The 15,412-nt window shown below is 40.9% G+C and overlaps 1 protein-coding gene across 4 annotated transcripts in view; it reads right to left on the reverse strand.

The window, feature by feature from the left end:
* Window positions 1-1,145: 1,145 nt before the first annotated feature.
* Window positions 1,146-15,412, reverse strand: part of exd3 (exonuclease 3'-5' domain containing 3) — a 52,665-nt gene continuing 38,398 nt past the window's right edge. For 3 of the 4 annotated variants that reach the window (XM_034896701.1, XM_034896700.1, XM_034896703.1), the window contains exons 20-21: window positions 2,272-2,338; window positions 1,146-2,063 (exon numbers count right to left, since the gene is read on the reverse strand). In XM_034896701.1, coding sequence (XP_034752592.1) covers window positions 1,708-2,063; window positions 2,272-2,338 — 423 coding nt within the window. In that variant the 3' untranslated portion in view covers window positions 1,146-1,707. The remainder of the gene's footprint in view (window positions 2,064-2,271; window positions 2,339-15,412) is intronic. The other variant, XM_034896702.1, reaches the window with a different exon arrangement.

Consider the following 15,412-nt stretch of genomic DNA (forward strand, 5'->3'; position numbering starts at 1 on the left):
ACAGTCTCAAGGAAATGTTATTCATTGTCTACTGTCAGTGAATCATCTGAAGGCTCAAATATCTTCACTTCCCGGTTCAGCTGCTGTGACATAAACACACCAAAAACCCATTTACCTCTGTGATTCACAGTATGACTCGTCTCTGGAAATTACTGTGGCTTTTTGATGCAAGAGATCAATAAATAAAGTGTACATCTGACTGTGATTAATGTTTCTGAAGATTGTATGAGTGTAAAAAGATTTTATGTCAGCTATTCAATGCAGTCTTGACCAAAACACATCCATGTCCAGAAAACACCAAGATATCTTTTATAGCAGAATTTTCCTCATTAGATCTCTTAAAGTGCTCATATAATGCTTTTTGGCTTTTCCCTTTCCTTTATTGTGCTACATATATTTTTGTGAACGTTGTAGGTTTACAAAGTGAGAACCATCTCCAACAGAAAACACTGTTCACAGACTGCTCCAAACAGCTCTGTTGTAGTCCAGCCTTTACTTCTGTGACAAACGCTTGTCACTTTGTAACACAAGTTATAATGCTCGCCTAGCTGCTATATTGACACGCCCTCGAACTCTACAACTGACTAGCTAGCAGTGCTGACCTAGTTATGCACACGTGCAACTCTGAACAGAGATGGACTCTTTGGGGCAATCTCATTTTCTGAAATCACACAAATCCAAAGTGGGGGTTGTGAACAGAGGAGTGAGACAAGTATGAGAAAATATGAAGGGATTCAGGCAGTGTGTGTGTTGGGTTACTCTATTAACCCTCCTGCACTTGAGCCTCGGGGCAGATAACCCCCACACTGTTAGTGTTACACCTGACAGACATCAGTGAAACTTAGATGATCTCATCAATCTGTCCACTCTTAGTCCTGTACTATCTGCTTTGTGAATTCTGAAACACATACAAAAAATACCTGCACACTGAAAGAAATTTGCGACTTGTCACAGATTAATAAAAGAAATGAAAATCACTTTATTATCAGCTAAATAAGCAGTGTACACATGTAATCACAAAGAATGGAAATATACAGTACCACAGACGGATAAAAAGGCCAAAGAACTGACATCCTATCATCATTTAACTTTTAAATAAAAACACTTTATAGTTTGAAGATATAATTCCCTGGTGAGAGAATGTGTTCTTAAGGGACATTTTTTATTATCTGATTACAATACCAGATAATTATGTCATTACAGTAGGCTATCCAAACTATAAATCACCATAAATGTGCCAACAGTGAAAAAAATCAACAAAAATGACCAAGTCAAAGCAAGATCACAGCGTTACCCGTCTTTGTTTCAGAGTTTAAAACTCTTATAAACGCAATAGGTTTTAAACGTTTAAAACTATATACATCTAAAAAGAACTTAAAGCCTTAATGCAAATACAACTTAAAATGATCTTTGTCTGTTTTTGGTGGAACTGTCATATTTCAATACCAGACGGTTAACAGGAGATCCGACCTATGTTGATTCAGGTGTAAAAAAAAAGAAAAGATCTCACTTCTTATGGGATGAGTGGCTCACTATTTACTTTTATCAAAATTATTCGTCATTTTAAGGGATGTGATGTTTGTTTGAAGTTATTATTTGTATCAATATATATATATATGGTACAATTAATTGGATTTAATGACAGCTAGTTTCAAAACGTGTAAAATATTTTTTCTTTTTTCTTTTTTAGGGTCCGGTAAAGTGCAGTCAGTTCTGCTGTGCCGCTGTAGCAAATTCAGTGTCCTCGTCTGTTATGTGTAAGACGTCCTGAAACATGGAGAGGACGCGGCCAAAGTGAGAGCCTTCCCAGAACACCTTGCCACATCTGGTGCAGACATAGAAGAGCGGTATCCTCTGCAGGAGGGCAGGGGGCACAGTGTGGAGCTGTATGGGTGCCCCCCCAGGAAAGGTCAGGGTGTCGGGGTCCAGCCCTGAAAGGGGGGCCCATTGACACTGAACATACCTGGGGATTTCAGGGGTCACACCGGGGGTCAGAATGTCACCAAGCTTCTCTTCTTCCTGTTGTCGTGTGTAGTTAGTGTTGTCCTGGTCCAGCAGAAATCCTAAAAACACAAAACCATTGTTTGATGACTTTATTTTTGAAAAGTAAAAAATAAGTGAGGTTAGCCGTAGCAAGTTCAAACACTAAACAGAAGTCAAGACGTAAGAAGTAATGGCATGTACAGACATCTTTACATACATTCTACTCAGTGTCATAAGGAGTCCACTAAAAGTGGACCCTCTGCCATAATGCTGTGTGGTTTGACTAACCTTTCTGTTTAAGCATCCTGACCATGTCCTTTCTGGGCACCGCCGCATACTGATCACTGTTACACGCCTGGACAAACAGATTAAAGAACAGTCCTTAACTGTGTGGTAAGAAGAAGTGTTTTTTTAAGAGCTTTCACTCATCAACACTGCCTTGAAGAAAAAAATATAAGGAAGAGGAATAAGAGGAAATACGTTACACATATCAAAGCCTACTGAAATTTAGATGAATCTGATCACTTCACAGTAAGTGGCAGGTCCCATGTGCACATAAAACCTAGCATATACCGCAGGATGTTGAACACAAGTTAAGTAACCTATATTTTCATCCTAATCTTCACTGGCAAATGACCTGGTTGTAAGTGTTGACACAAAGCCTGCATCAGAAGCTATAGAGACTGTCAAGTCTATGCTTGAAACAAACTAGTTGTACGAGGCCTGAAGGTAAAAGCGTGTATAGCTGTTGCAAGCAGCTACACCCTGAAGGCAAGGTGAAAATCCTGCAGTCACAGAAAGGTGGGAGTTGTGATAAAATCACACATAGACAATCTTTCCTCAAAGGCATTTATTGTGTTGCAACTTGTTTGTATATAGGAAAAGTGACAGAATTGGTTGTGTAGGAAAAAAAGAAAAATGTAAACCCTGCCTACTGTCTCATTTCTACACATCTCACCCATTTGGCCTGGTTGGTTTTTGAAAATTACAATTTCTAACGCTGTTTGACAAAACATACCGAGCACTCAAACCTACTGGTGTATGTGGCGACCTTAACCCCTAAATCACAATGTGTGTGAAAGTGTAGGTTCTGTATTTTATAATTCCACTACCGCCTACATGAGAAAGAGGAAAGCTATTTATCAAGCAATTTGCGACAATTCCTGTTGAGCGTGAATGATCCGTGCAATGTGTTTTCAGGCATGTGAGAATGGACGAAGATTAGATCTGAAATAATGCTAAAACGCTCGTGAGAACAAAAATAATTTTTCTTTTTAAAATGTTGATTTAAAAATGGAAACATAGTAGTGTTGATGTAGCCTTAATGTTGGGTTGGTGTGAAAGGGGCTAAGTGTTAAAGAAAGATCAAATCAGTGTGTGAGTGTCTGTGAAGACAGCATTCACGCCTCAGTAACGTTCACATGTCCATGCTGTCCTGAATCTCCATGGTAAAGGTCTCCCGGGTGGGACATTAGGGACCTCTTGTTTGCCGGCCCCTAACGTGCACACACACACTTGTCTGTAAGCTGCCCTAACAGCATGTCGGTGCTAAAAGCCTTGTCAACACACCTGAGCTCCACCCAGCAAACAGCATTCCACTTAGAGGTGGGCTATAAATCAAACCACACTCACAGACCTCCCAAAGCAAGATCCTGGTCCAGCTCACCTAAAGCCAGTTTGTCTCTCTTTATCCAGGAACATTTTAATGAAGATGGCAAATCAGGAGCATACCCCCACCCAACGCAAGAGTATGTCCTCTCCTCTGTGTGCACATGGAGAGAGATGTTTGCCTCTGTGGTAACTGAGGTCGGGACAGGAGAAAGCGGCTAGACAGTGGAGGTGTGGGAGAGCAGAGGTGTCATCTCCTGTACTGTCTGTGGGAATGAAGCTCATCTCTCCCTCAGTACCCTCTGTATTATCCTCTTTGTATTCTTCCATACACACACACACGCACATACAAATTGACCACACAGACAAAAAAAAAAAACACAATTCGCACAGGCTACACAGTGCGCATAGACCGCATGCATGCAATCGCCCGCAATGCACACACATGGCTAACACATACAAGTGTGGCGTCAGCCAGGGAAACAGACCCAGCTATTTGCTCAGTTTAAAGTTTCCCAGAGCAGAGCAAGCCAGAACCTGCTCTGAACTCTCAAGGCTAAGTCACGGACAGGCAGGCGCACACGCACAACGTCTCTCACACGCACGCACGCACACAGAGAGGATTAGTAATTTTATCTTTAATTTATTATAAAGTCGGCTCATTACAAATGCAAAGTTCCTGCAAATATTTATAGGACAAGTAATTAAAGTAAATAGGTTAGGAAGTGAAATTACGTACATTTATAAAATTCATATAGACAAATGTCACAGTGATACTAACAGAAATGCAGATAAAAGATATTTGTGCGCAGTCAGTGAGTTCTCATGGAAGTGGACATGATTTGGCTTGCTGCAGGACACAAGGCATGATTTTTCCACAGCAGACTAGTGGAGATTTCAGACATGCAGTTGTCACAGAGCTGTCAAACCAATTATAGTTGGGCATGTTTGCACAGGAAAAATATCATGCTTGTGATCATCGAGGAGCATTACATGTGACAGTCACTGCATTCTGTGCAGGTTGGTCGGCTGGACTTTTGGAAGATTTTATAGAACTGACGCATGCAAATGGTTCATACTATACTCTTCCAGGAGAATATTCTTCTATACTCACAAGCTTCTCCGTATGGCACATAATGTACCAACAAAATTTCAGTGAGGACATGTATCATATATATTTCGTGATACTGGCTTTAATTCAGCGTTCTCATTGGGTTTATTCTTGCAAGTTAAGGCCAAAGAAGGGCCTTCAAAAATGAAATCAGCCAGCATATTTAAAAGAGTTCTTTTTACTGAACCCTGTAAAGTTTAAGACAGTTGCTACACCGTCTGTCTTTTGTTCTGTCTGTATTTTTCAGGGAACCTCCAGCATTCTCACACTCCGTGTGGCCGCGCCAGAGAAAGAATGCTCCTTGCCGTGACAACAAAGGCTATCTAAAGTGTGATACTGTGTTTCAAAGGATGTGTGGAGGTGGAAAAAAAGAGGAGAAAGGGGGATAGTGGAGAGGAGGTAGGAAAGAGAGGGAGGGAGGGGGGTGGGAGATTTTTCCCTTACGTTCTGAAACACGCACACACCCTGCACTGGCTCTGTAGGCAGCTCCCATGGGAAAATCCTAGAGCAATCTTAAAAGGCGGTGCTTCTGGGGCCGATTCGTGTCACATGGTCAGAGCAGCCAATTGGGGAGTTGTGATTTGATTCAAATTGTGGTAAGTCAGGTAAGGGGCAGCGTGGGAACTGGAGGGAAGAGAGAAAGGGGGAAGAATTGCACCATCGTTTCCCTTTGAAAATGTTGACTTTTCAGTTTCAATGTGAATTTATTGTCCAAATTAAGGTAAAAAATACCTAATTCCAATGTCCATGGTTGATCCATCCATTGTATAAAACATGTACACAGTATATAACAAAAAGGACACCTTTTTCTAGAAATTACAGTACACCTTCCATAGATGGAAAAATTAAACATACAGGAAAGCACAGAGATTCATTTTTCACTCCCATCATTCCATGTCTGGGACATTCAGCCATATTTGGTTGTCTGTCATCCTCATAGGCAGATATAAAATGTTGTAGCCGCTGTGAAATGATGTAGCTCCATTGGAAGTGGGACGCTGAAATGGAAAAAGCCGGCTCATACTACTGTAAAACGATGAGCAAGGAGAACCTAACTGGCCAAAAGCATTGACCTTTTTCCTGCTTTCCCACACAGTTCCAGGTCATACTAGGTGATTTGGATACCTTCCAACAGCGATCAACAATCTCACACAACGATTTTTACTGCCAGATGCAAAATGTGAAAAAGTGACCCGTTTTCATTTTCTTTGGCTGGAAGATGGAAGGAGAGCGTGTGGAAAGAGTGGAAACATCTTGCTCTATTTAGCACTCTCTTACGGAAAATCTGGCATCATTTCAGTGTTAATCATTAAATCAAGTTATCTTTGAGTGAAGAGTAAAGCCTGAATCCCAGTCCTCAGTCTGCAATGGAATACCGGCGACGAAAGAGGGGAGAGCGAGTCACAAACTCTAGAAATAAATATGTTGATTTTAAAAAGACAGAGGTACTCTTGGGTTTCGGTAGCTACGACATCCTACTATGAGTTTTAATTAGGTCTTACGTTTTGTGCTCTAATTTGTTTTTGTACTTTACAGACAAACTAATGGCAAATAGTTTTGTTTTTTATTATGTAAACTTGCTGCAAGACACCATTAGATTTTGAAGTTAGTTAGAAAATTGCAACCCCTCTTCACAAGTTGAAAAAAAATAGGAGTGGGGGAAAAAAAATTGATACAGCATAGTATTCCAATATTTTCTGTGGCAATACCCTATTGATACACAGGCGCCAAGTATCAATCTTCTGATCTTCTACAGATTGTGAACAGGTCTCTTCTTTCAGTAAATCTTTCCACAGGCCCTGAAAACTGCAGTAATCAAGCCACTCTTAAAAAAGAACAATCTAGACACATTACTAATGAGCAGCTATAGGCCAATATCAAACCTTCCGTTTTTAAGTAAAATCATTGAAAAGGCGTTTTTTCAACAACTCATCCATTTCTTGTCACTAAACAACAGCTGTGATACCTTTCAGTCGGGTTTCCGACCACACCACAGCACTGAGACGGCTCTTGTCAAAGTCTTTAATGACATCCACTTAACACAGATAGTGGCAAAATTTCAGTCTTAGTATTACTTGATCTCAGTGCTGCATTTGACACGGTCGACCATGACATAATACTAGACCGATTGAAAAACTGGGTTGGCCTTTCTGGCTCAGTACTAAACTGGTTTGAATCCTACTTACAGAATAGGGATTAGTTTGTGTCAATAGGTAATTATACATCTGAACATACAAATATGATGTGCGGAGTCCCCCAAGGCTCCATTCTGGGGCCTCTTCTGTTTAACATCTACATGCTTCCACAGGCTCAGATTATGGAAAACAACAAAATAAGTCACCATAGTTATGCGGATGACACACAAATTTACATAACCTTATCGCCAGGGGACTATAGTCCACTACAAAAACTGACTAAGTGTATTGAACAAATTAATAGCTGGATGTGCCAGAACTTTCTGAAATTAAATGAAGGAAAAACTGAGGTTGTTGTTTTTGGAGCAAAAGAGGAACGATTAAAAGTCTGCGCTCAGCTTCAAACAACAATGTTGAAAACAACAGTCAAAGCCAGAAATATTGGTGTAGTCATGGACTCAGACCTGAATTTCAACAGCCACATTAAGAAAATTACAAAGTCCGCCTATTATCACCTTAAGAATATATCAAGGGTTAAAGGACTTATGTGTCAACAGGATTTGGAAAAACTTTTCCATGCTTTCATCTTCAGTAGACTTGACTACTGTAACGGTGTCTTTACAGGTCTCACTAAAAAATCAATCAGACAGCTGCAGCTGATTCAGAACGCTGCTGCTCGGATCGTCACTAAGACCAAGAGACTGGATCACATCACTCCAGTTTTGAAGTCTTTACACTGGCTTCCTGTGCCTCAAAGAATTGATTTCAAAGTACTTTTGCTAGTTTATAAATCACTCAATGGTTTAGGGCCAAAATACATTTCTGATCTGCTACTACACTACAAACCACTTAGACCTCTCAGGTCATCTGGGACAGGTCTACTTTCTGTCCCCAGAGTCAGAACTAAACAGGGTGAAGCAGTGTTCAGTTTCTATGCTCCTCATATCTGGAATAAACTCCCAGAAACCTGCAGAGCCGCTGCTACTCTCAGTTATTTTAAAGCTAGGCTGAAGGCCTTTCTTTTTGATGTTGCCTTTCTTTAAATTATGTTATTTTAATGTTTAATTTCTTATGCTGCACTGTAACTTTCATTCTTGTGTTTTATGTGTCTTAATGTTTCTATTTTTAATTCACGTGTTTTATCTGTTTTTATTTTTTTAATGATTTTGTGTAAAGCACTTTGAATTGCCCTGTTGCTGAAATGTTCTATACAAATAAAGCTGCCTTGCCTTGCCTTGCCTTGCCTTGACAATCCCATTTTGTGGCAAAATGTTTTTAATTGATATGAATAAACAGAGAAATGTATATTTTTAGATAAGACAGATGTTGACAAAGTTTCCTTTTGGGGACATCATTTGAAATTGGGAAAAATTATTAGTTGGAAAAAGGTTATACATTGCAATATATCACAGAATATTGCAATATGTTTAAAATCCCAATAATATTGTATCGTGGCATAAGTATTGTGATGCTATCATATCGGGAGGCGTCTGGTGATTGCCACCCCTATTGGAAACCTAATGTATATCTATATGGGGTTTATAACTCATTTTCTGTGGTGTGAAAGACTCAGAACATATACTGTATATGTTCTGAGTCTTTCACACCACAGAAAATGTGTTAACAACCACCATATAGATGTATATTAAGTTATATAAATATACAGTTGTGCATGTTTACATGCCCATGCTTAAATTGACTAAAAAGAGGAATAAAAAAAAAAGTGTTCTGGAAATTTATTTTAATACCTTAATTAAAAAATGAGGTAAAATCCAACCTTTAAGAACAACAATTTTCTTTGTGAATGAATACTGTATTGTAAATAAATAAATGTTCTTCCTTAAAATACATGAGATGTGTCTGCTGCTAGATCTCTGTGTGGTATTCATCTGGTCTCTAATCTGAGGTGACTCTTGGTCTTCCTTTCCTGGGGCGGGCCACATGTGAGCCAGTTTCCTTGTAGCGCTTGATGGTTTTTGCGTCTGCACTTGGGGACACATTCAAAGTTTTTGCAATCCGGACTGACTGACCATCATTTCTTAATGTAATGATGGCCACTTGTTTCTCTTTAGTTAGCTGATTGATTCTTGCCATAATATGAATTCTAACAGTTGTCCAATAGGGCTGTTGGCTGTGTATCAACCTGACTTTTGCTCAACACAACTGATGGTCCCAACTCCATTAATAAGGCAAGAAATTTTACTAATTAACCCTGACAAGGCACACCTGTGAAGTAAAAACCATTTCAAGTGACCACCTCATGAAGCTCATTGAGAGATAACCAAGGGTTTGCTGCGCTATCAAAAAAGCAAAGGGTGACTACTTTGAAAAAACTAGAATATAAGACATGTTTTCAGTTATTTCACACTTTTTTGTTAAGTACATAATTCCACATGTGTTCATTCACAGTTTTGATGCCTTCAGTGATAATCTACAATGTAAATAGTCATGAAAATACGCATTGAATAAGAAGGTGGATCCAAACTTTTGGCCTATATATATATATAAAAAAACACAAACACACAAACGTGCGCACACACACACACACACACACACACACACACACACACACACACACACAGAGAGAGTGACCCCCTACTCGCAATATACTGTAGCTTAACACCTAGAGTACCTGCTGCAGCAAGTGAGTGAGGTAAATACTCTGTGACCTACTAAATTTACTTTCCCACAGTATCCTGAGGGTATCTGGCCAGTGTCTCATTCCGACAGTCTGAGGTAATTACCAGCTCTGTTAACTAACCATTACCACCAGACAGTAACCTGAACTTGGACCACAGCACAGCCTGTCTGGGCTTGACATCACACACACCTTCCTCTGACTCACTTCACTGTACGTAAATACACACTCGCACATACATTGCAGGCATGCAAAAGATGTAAAAAAACTCACATGGTGCGCTCTCACACATGCGCACACCCTTCCCTGACTCACATTGCACCCACTCATTTCACTTGCAAGTCACATTATTTCCTTCCCAACTTTCCCAGAAAGGCATCCAGTTGTGTTAAATAGAATTAATGTGAAAGTCTGCTGTTCATTTCATTTTGTGCATTCATATTGCGTATCTAAACAATATGAAAATTGGCATGCATTAGGAATGATACTACCAGTGAAGTTGTTTCCAAAGCATCCAAGACAGATGTGCTATGGTTTCTATGTCAAGTTGCTTTATTATTTCAACACTGCTTAATTGCTCCTGGTGTTCTACTCAGTCAATTCTCTAAAGAGTTGAGTTGGTGTAACCCCATCCGCCAATGCCCATTTTTGTTGGGAAATATGTCCAATAACACATTTGAGCTTACAGATTTTTTTTTTAGTTTTGTATTTATTTGTATTTATTGTATTTGTAATATATTGTAGTTACGACATTAGATTATGAATATATCATACCATCAAAAGTATACATAAGAAGTTGTCATCAGTAGCAACACAAGATGAGCCACAGCCATGACTTAATGCCTTTGTAGAAAAAACTCTAGTTAAACATTGCTCATTTAGTCCCACTCCCTCAGTCTGTTTAAAACTTGCTCAATCCCTTTTTGTTTCTTTCTCTTGTCAAAGCTGTTTTCTACTTTTCAGCATTTTCTTACCCTCCACTTGGCCTCAACATTTCTGCTTTTTCTTCCCTCTCTTAGTCCCTCTTTACTGGAGCTCACCAAAAGGGGTAATGAAGAAGATAATAGTCTAGAGTCTAGCAGATAACAGTCTAGCCGTCACACAAATAGCACTAATGCTTCCCCGTTGGGTTGGCACAGTCAGTTCATTCTGTTTTTTACCCACTCAACCTTCAACCTCAACTTCTATCTCTTCCTCTTTTTAACTTAACCTGTCTTTTCTCTTGTTCTATGTCTTGCTTAAAACTCCATCTACCCCCCTCCAGTGCCCCCTTCATTCTCCATCTCTTCTTCTCTCCAGTTGTCTCACACCTCTAACCTCTTTCTTTCTTTCCATTTCCAAGCACTCTTTTTTTCTCTCTCTCCAGACGCCAGATAGCTGGGGCCGGTCTAAGCCAAACAGCTGAGGAAAACAACGTACTGAAAAGGTCTGTAGACTATTCTGCTCACTGGGTTTTGAAGAAGAACAAGAACCGCTCATCTCAAAAACATTAAAAGCTGGATTAAACGGCCAACCGCTCTCTACTTATATATGTTGCGTTTTTTGTATTGTGGGTTAAAATGAAACAGCCAGACTAAACATTCTAAATTGGCTGGGCAATGCTATAGGTGGCACATAACATTCAACACTTGCCTACTGTGCTTTTCAATTGTAGTAGTTAAATACCATGTTAGTGTTGGGTCGCGTCACAAGGGATAATTGCTCTGTGCTTCAGACGGAGCAGATTGGCTACAGGTGAAACAATTAATCAAAACAACTGACACAAAAGAAAATTAATGTTCTGAACTATGTTCACTTAATTTGTCTGGAAATAGACTGCTTTTTTTTTTTAAGCAACTGAATGGGTAGGCGCTTTTTTTAGAAAGCAGAGAACCTTTCATTATTTACTCAATACATTGCTGTTTTTGTCAACATCACTAAGCATTCAAATCCTAACAACACATGTTGTACTTGATAATAATTTAGCTTGGATTTGAATATGGACAGTAAATGCCAGAATAGTAGAACAGCAATCAAAACAAACATTCAAAATTTGGCTGAATATTAATTGTGACAGCAAATCAAAGCGTTGCAGCCGCACAAAAGAAGCTCCTCTTAAGCACACTCTGGTTTTACCGTAAGAATTCATAAATAATCTCTGCGTGTAGATTTATACATGAAACTAAACAGTACTAAGTAAGCTGAGAGAAAACTCCACATGCTCAACTGCATAAGGTTGGGAAAACCCTGGCATCCTTCACTGCCTGTTTTTATTTGGAAAACCTGATTGTTGAGGAGACAGATGGTGGGTTTGTGGTGCTGTCGTTTGTGCAATAAAGACAACTGGTTCTCTCAAATATAAAGCATTCATGCAACTGTGAGTTAAACATTTGTCTTTTTAAGATGGACATGGTACTCCAAATGTCCCCCCCCCCCCGTTTGCCTATGCAGTGTGACATGCTCACACACTAAAACTCTCTAAAAATGCTTTCATTGCTTTTCACTAAACGTGCCTTCACTGCACCCATTCAACCCGATATTACGACATCCACAGCTTTCCTCGACATGCGCTAACAGTTCTCAAACTGTCACTTCACCCACACACACACACATCAAACTGAAATTCCACCCACTCAACCTGAATCCATCAACCTAAACTACATCTGCACATGCACATACACACCCCCGGACACGGGAGAGCCACCAGCAGATTCCTTGCTCAACGTTTATGCTACTGGTGCATATTTCACCCTCCAGCCCCCTTCTTCACCTCTTCTCTCCCTTTTGCTCCCCCCCCCCCCTTCATCTCTTCTTGATGTAAAGGCCCACAGGCACGCAGGGAATGTTATTGTAATACAGAGTGGTTCATTCAGGACTGTAAATATTGAGAGTGGTGACGGTGGTGGCTGCCACTGAGGGACTGGTCGGTTCTCTCCTGAAGAGTTTTGAGGGAACGGAGAAGAACCGACTCTCTCACATAGCTTTTTGACAGACAAGGTGTCAGTGTCAGGGTAGAGTACCGGCAAATCTTTTTACATACAAGTCGGCCTTCTAACTGGCTTAATCTGTGGCTTGAGGCATACACTGCTGACCAGATGACACGCAGGTGTGCGCTATTTCATTTTTTGATGTCTTTTATTTATATCACACCCCAGCCAAAACATAACTATGGTCTCTCATTTTGTTGCAATCTGAAGAGTAAGTGGGCAAAGTTTATCCTTTTGAGTGGGCACAAAATTGCATTATCTTAACATCTTACATAATAATTGACTTTACATGCAGACAAGCATGTGAACACATGCGTGTATGCAAACACCCCATGTCTGTATACACAGAATTGTCCGTCTATGTCACTTTTTGGACAATATCCACCAGCCATTATATACTCCACCAGCCTTAGTTGTAGTAAACTGTAGTTTGGACTAAACCAAATGTGTGGGAGTTTGACATACTTAGAAGTAACAAAAGCTCAATGTATCCACATACAAAAGCCCCTCTTGACCAGCAGTTACAATCACCCCTTATATGACCACCTGTTATCCTGTGACTCCACAATAATATGTTTTAAAAACAATCTCCGGCCAACGGAGCGTTTTAGCACCACATGTTGAGCATATTGTTTGAATGATAGCTTGCCTCCTGCGTACGGCAGTAGTAGATCAAGCTGTTCAAAATTGCAAATATGTCTTTCTCCAAATAATTTTGGGCTATAACGAGTTTTAAGTAAGCTTCTTTAGCTGAGCTAAAGATAACTAAAGAGTTCACTAAGAATGAGTATCAGTTCCAAATAAATATATATATATATACATACAGTATATAAAACACATATATAACACATGCCCCAAACCCACCACAATAAATATAGATCAATACCTCAGCTCAAGGAAACATTTGTCTGTCCCCACAAACCAAGCTTGTGTTAATCACACAATAAAAAGATAGCTGTGTTAGATCAAGGTTGTGTCCCAAATCGTGGTGCCAATATGACACCAGTATATAGGAACAGAGATTTCCGTGCCACTTAAATGCCTGTGCTGCTGTGTGGTGCTGTGAAATGGATGTTAAAGGCAAAAGTAGTGTGGTTCTTCTTTTTGTTGTTCTACAGCCATTGAATGGGGAAATAAGTTAATGCTACTACGTTTAAAAAAATAAATATGGCCTCAGCAATACACAAGCCATTCTTTAATGTTGCTGACTGTAACCCAACCCTGGTTAGGATGTGATTTTACAGGGACCACAAATGACTAACTGGTCCACATCACAATGGAGACAGAGAGGAGACTGAGAAAGATAGTTACATTGTTACTGCTTCAAACAACTGCTGAGCTTGTGGACCGACGCAGACGCTTCATCCACACACATTCATGTCTGTGTCAGAGTCATCAGGGATATTATCAGGACACACACACACACGCTCGCACGCACGCTATCGGGAGAGAGATAAGGCAAATAAAAGAGGAAAAGGGCTCGGGGTTAAGTGGCAATAATGATGCAAAATAAGACATCAGTGTGTGTGTGTGTGTTTGAACTCACATCAAAGTGTCTCTGGGAACCTTGTTCGTGTCAACAGGAGACACGGCAGAGGAACCCAGCATTAAACGCAAAGAGGTAGAGGGGGAGAAAAAAAGAAAGAAAAGAAGAGGGGGTGTGGGGGTAAAAAGGAAGCAGTACACGATGGTGAACAAAAGCTGAAGGGAAAGAGAGGACTGAGGTGGAGGAGGGTAAGGGAGGGTTAAGGAGAAGTGGGTCGGAGGTGAGAGGTTGGGGTATTAGGGCAGAGGAGGGGAGGGGACTAGCGGTAAAGGGGTTCACCTCTAGTGTGAATGCAATGAGGTAAAACCAATTGAAAGGAGGATGGAGAGAGTTCCTGTGTCAAACACCCTCTTTAATTCCACCCTTCCTTCCCTCCCTCTGCTGCTATGCCCCCTTCCCTCCCTCCTCCGCTGCTCCCTCTCTGCGACCGGCCCCAGCAAATTCCCTAGGGCCAGGGGCAGTCCCCTTTCAGTCTCCAGTGACACAGTAATTAGAAGTGTGGGAACTGAATCCGTCCCTCTATCTGAGCCCCGCACTCTCACCCTCCCCCTCCCTCCTTTCGTTGGCCCTTGTCCCCCCTTACCAGGTCCCGGCTCCTACCCTTCTCCTCCACTTCCTCTGCCACCTCTCTTTTTGCACCCCACCTCAGCTCTCAATCTCTGGAAGTAGCATCTACCCTCATAAAGGAAACTCACATGAGGTTAGAAGGACATATTTTAACCTCTGAGGCTGATATTGACCCCATAATAAAAAAAAGTATCTGCAAGTCTGCATCATCTACATCTAATATGAAGGATGCCTTAATATCTGTTAAAATTGACTATGTCAAAGACATTGAAGATGTGGATATCATCTACTAGCATATTCAATTAAAGGTTTTATATCTAATGAGAACCCCTATTGGCTTAATCCTCATGGGCCACCTGTGATGGTCATGGGAGCTACACATCACACACACTCACACACACACACTCTCAACCCCATACCCTTTATTCACGCCCCCCACCCCCCCATCCACCCTACCTCACCCCCGCCTTCCCTACAGCCAAAGAGTCCCCTATCTCTTCGAACAGAGCAATGCTGTCTCTCCCGCTCTCTGTCAAGCCCACCACCACCCCAACCCCCATTCACTATCTCCGCGGCGATAACCATGGGAACAGCAGCACTGTGGGAACGGGCCACCAGTTGACCAAAATAGACAGCAGGAAAATGGAGGGGAAGAAAGAAAGAAAGGGCTCCCTGCATCCAAGGAGGCCTGTGTGTGTGTGTGTGTGTGTGTGTGTGTGTGTGTTGGAGGTCCATGGGATCATCCAGACAGACAGGTACTCAGTCACTCCAGTCACCTCTGGTTTCCATCAGCAACAAAGGGGACGCTAGGTGACTTGAGTTGCTACATTAATTCATCAATGGATATGTGGCTTTGGT

This window comes from Etheostoma cragini, chromosome 16 (assembly GCF_013103735.1).
Source record: "Etheostoma cragini isolate CJK2018 chromosome 16, CSU_Ecrag_1.0, whole genome shotgun sequence".
Taxonomy (NCBI): domain Eukaryota; kingdom Metazoa; phylum Chordata; class Actinopteri; order Perciformes; family Percidae; genus Etheostoma; species Etheostoma cragini.